General features: G+C 52.4%; 1 protein-coding gene across 1 annotated transcript in view; it reads right to left on the bottom strand.

The window, feature by feature from the left end:
- LOC139028574 (uncharacterized) overlaps positions 1-2981 on the bottom strand; it is a 12664-nt gene that overhangs the window by 2544 nt on the left and 7139 nt on the right. The window contains exons 2-4 of the mRNA XM_070446346.1: positions 1596-2704; positions 556-709; positions 494-502 (exon numbers count right to left, since the gene is read on the bottom strand). Of these exons, the coding sequence (XP_070302447.1) occupies positions 494-502; positions 556-709; positions 1596-2704 (1272 nt within the window). The remainder of the gene's footprint in view (positions 1-493; positions 503-555; positions 710-1595; positions 2705-2981) is intronic.

The following is a 2981-nucleotide window of genomic DNA, read 5'->3' as shown; positions in this document are numbered from 1 at the left end:
AGAGACAGAGAGAGAGAACAAGAAAGAGAGAGGGAAGGGAGAGTTGAGATCAGAGAGGGATGAGGGGGAAGGAGACGAGGATGAGAGAACAAAAAAGAGAGGGAGGAGAGATTGAGACTAAGAGGAGAGAGAGAGAACGAAGAGAGAAGAGGAGGAGAGATGAAGAGAGAGAGGAGACGGAGAGAGCGAACAAAAAGAGAGGGAGAATGGCAGAGAGATCGACAAGAGGGGAGAGAGAGAGAGAGAGAGAAAGAAGACGAGGGAGAGGAGGGAAAGTGAGATAACGCAGAAGGAGGAGAGGATGAGAGAGAGACGAGAGTAGAGATTGGGACAGAGGTAGAGAAGAGAGAGTGTGTGAGGTTGGGTTACCTGGTGCTCCTAGTGTGTGAGGTTGGGTTACCTGGTGCTCCTAGTGTGTGAAGTTGGGTTACCTGGTGCTCCTAGTGTGTGAGGTTGGGTTACCTGGTGCTCCCAGTGAGTGAGGTTGTGTTACCTGGTGCTCCTAGTGTGTGAGGTTGGGTTACCTGGTGCTTCTAGTGGGTGAGGTCGGGTTACCTGGTGTAAGGTTGCCCAGGTTATCTGCTTGGAGGACCATGGCCTTGATGCGGTGGGCCAGGGTCTGATACTGGAGCAGAATAAACAGCTGACCCTGGACCTGTGGGCTGAGGCTCAGTCCTCTACTGGTCGCCGCATCCTGGGAGGTCAGGCTCTGCATGGGGTCAAAGGTAAAAAGGGCAAACAATCTGATGCCCGACTGTAAGCAATCTAGAAGGCATGGGATTCTGTCACAGACAACCTGTAGCCTTACAAAACAAGCCTTGGGACACATTTCTCTGAGACTGTGATTGGCCATGTTCCAGGCCGCCAGTTGAGTACCAAATCTGACAACACCTGGATAAATGTTTATCATGTAACGTCAGCAATCACATCAATATAATATCGCAATCTGATGCCCAACTGACTGCGATCTAGATGCCGTGGCATTCATTCAGTGGTTAATTTGTGCAGCAAAACAATTTGCTTTGCAAACGGTTCTGGAACGCACCCAGACGGACTGTTTTCATACAGCAGAGTGCGCTGGACTGCTTGGATTATTGTCACGTGACTAAAGGACACTAGCTAAGCCTGTACCATGATCCCTGCTATCACAGAGCAGGTCTTACCCTTGACGCTGCACGTAACACGACATAACAGAAGAAAATATACACTAATTTGACCGACGTATCCTATTTTTCTCTTCACGCTGTCTTTCATACTAAAATGCTCGTCCACATTACCATTAACCTAATTTCAAATGAAAAAATCACAAACTCCATCTGTCTTTGTCATAACAAACCCATGTTCACCCGTAGATCTCGTCGTCACAGATCCCCCAGACTGACGTCAATACAAAACACCACTATAGATGTATCATCTATGTCATACTAATGCTCTTTCCAATACAGTACATTAACCTAATTTACACTGATTCAATTGATAAACTCATCCATGTCCTCTTCGCACAGATCACAGAAGTCAATTCAAAACACGTCATCAGTACCACCATCATAATTATATTGCTAAACACATCAATTCAAACCACCGAAGACCACTACCTTTTTAAGCTTCCACTTCTTGGGGTTAAGCTCCTTAGTACAGTGGATGGAATGATCTGTCTTCCAGTCCATTCCCCCGAGCTGTACCTCTAGTTCCCCCAGCAGAGAGCCCCTCAGGCTGGGTAGGTTTYGTGTGTACACAGCCAGTCTGAGCACACAGCGCTGAAGTTCCTCCAGGGAACCAGCCTTCAGGGTCAAGCCCAGGGTGTAGGGGTCCGGACTAGGCCCAGGGCTAAGGCTGGGGTTGGGGCTAAGGCTGGGACTACAGAGGGTGGAGGCCTGGAGGGGGCAGGGGCACAGAGGGGCTAGGCTGGCCATCACAGACACCTCCCCCAGGCGGTGAGTGGTTCCGGTCAGGCTGAGGACCGTGATGCTCAGGGTGCCTTTCTCTGAGGAGAAGGACATGGTGAAGTGGAGGGTTGGGGCCGGAMGAGCTGGTGCTCTGCAGCTGGACCCGTAGTGGAGGGTGTGGAGTGGGATGGGGGCGAAGTGGCCATCCTCGGGGGCGCAGGTGGAAGGGGTACGGTATGAGGATGTACTGGTGAGTCTTCTGCGCTCGCTGTAGAGGCTGTGTCCCGTGATGGAGCAACTCCGCTCCAGAGTCTGGCGAGTCTTGGAGATGAGAACCAGACGAGGGAGGGAGGGGAAAGAGGAGCGTCCCCTGCCGTGGTGGGAGTTCATGGGCTTGTAGTACGGGGAGGCGATGGAGGGGGTGGATAGGCGACGCAGGGGGAAGTAGGACATGGGATGCTGCTCCTTGTGCTCGGAGGAGGCTCCACGGGAGGAGCGGTGGGAGGAGAGGGGAAGGGTGGTGAAGTCGTCATCGGAGGGAGTAGTGCTGCTGAAGGTGGAGGGGTACTCCACCACCTCCCCGTCTAGGTCCTCGTACTGCTGCCTGGTTGTGGTGGTCCCTGCCTGGGGAGGATGAGGCGAWGCGGGGCTCTGTGTCTGGACTCCCAGGGTCATGGTGTCACCAGGTGGTGGTGGTGTTCTGGGCTCCTGGTCTTCGAGAGGACTGGTCTTACTTCTCTTCCAGCACAACACACAGCCCAGGATTAGACAGAGACAGAATGTCACCAAGCCAACCAACAGCAGAACCTGCAGATGGACTACAGAACAGGAAAGATTTAAAAAAAATGCTGAACCATACCTCCCTACTGAACCATAACCTCCGCTGAACCATACCTCCAGCTGAACCATACCTCCCTACTGAACCATACCTCCCAGCTGAACCATACCTCCCAGCTGAACCATACCTCCCTACTGAACCATACCTCCAGCCGAACTATACCTCCCTACTAACCATACCTCCCAGCTGAACCATACCTCCCAGCTGAACCATACCTCCCTGCTGAACTATACCTCCAGCTGAACCAACCTCCCTTG

Source organism: Salvelinus sp. IW2-2015, linkage group LG13 (assembly GCF_002910315.2).
Source record: "Salvelinus sp. IW2-2015 linkage group LG13, ASM291031v2, whole genome shotgun sequence".
NCBI classification, from domain to species: Eukaryota; Metazoa; Chordata; class Actinopteri; order Salmoniformes; family Salmonidae; genus Salvelinus; species Salvelinus sp. IW2-2015.
This window is presented reverse-complemented; position numbering and strand designations above follow the sequence as displayed.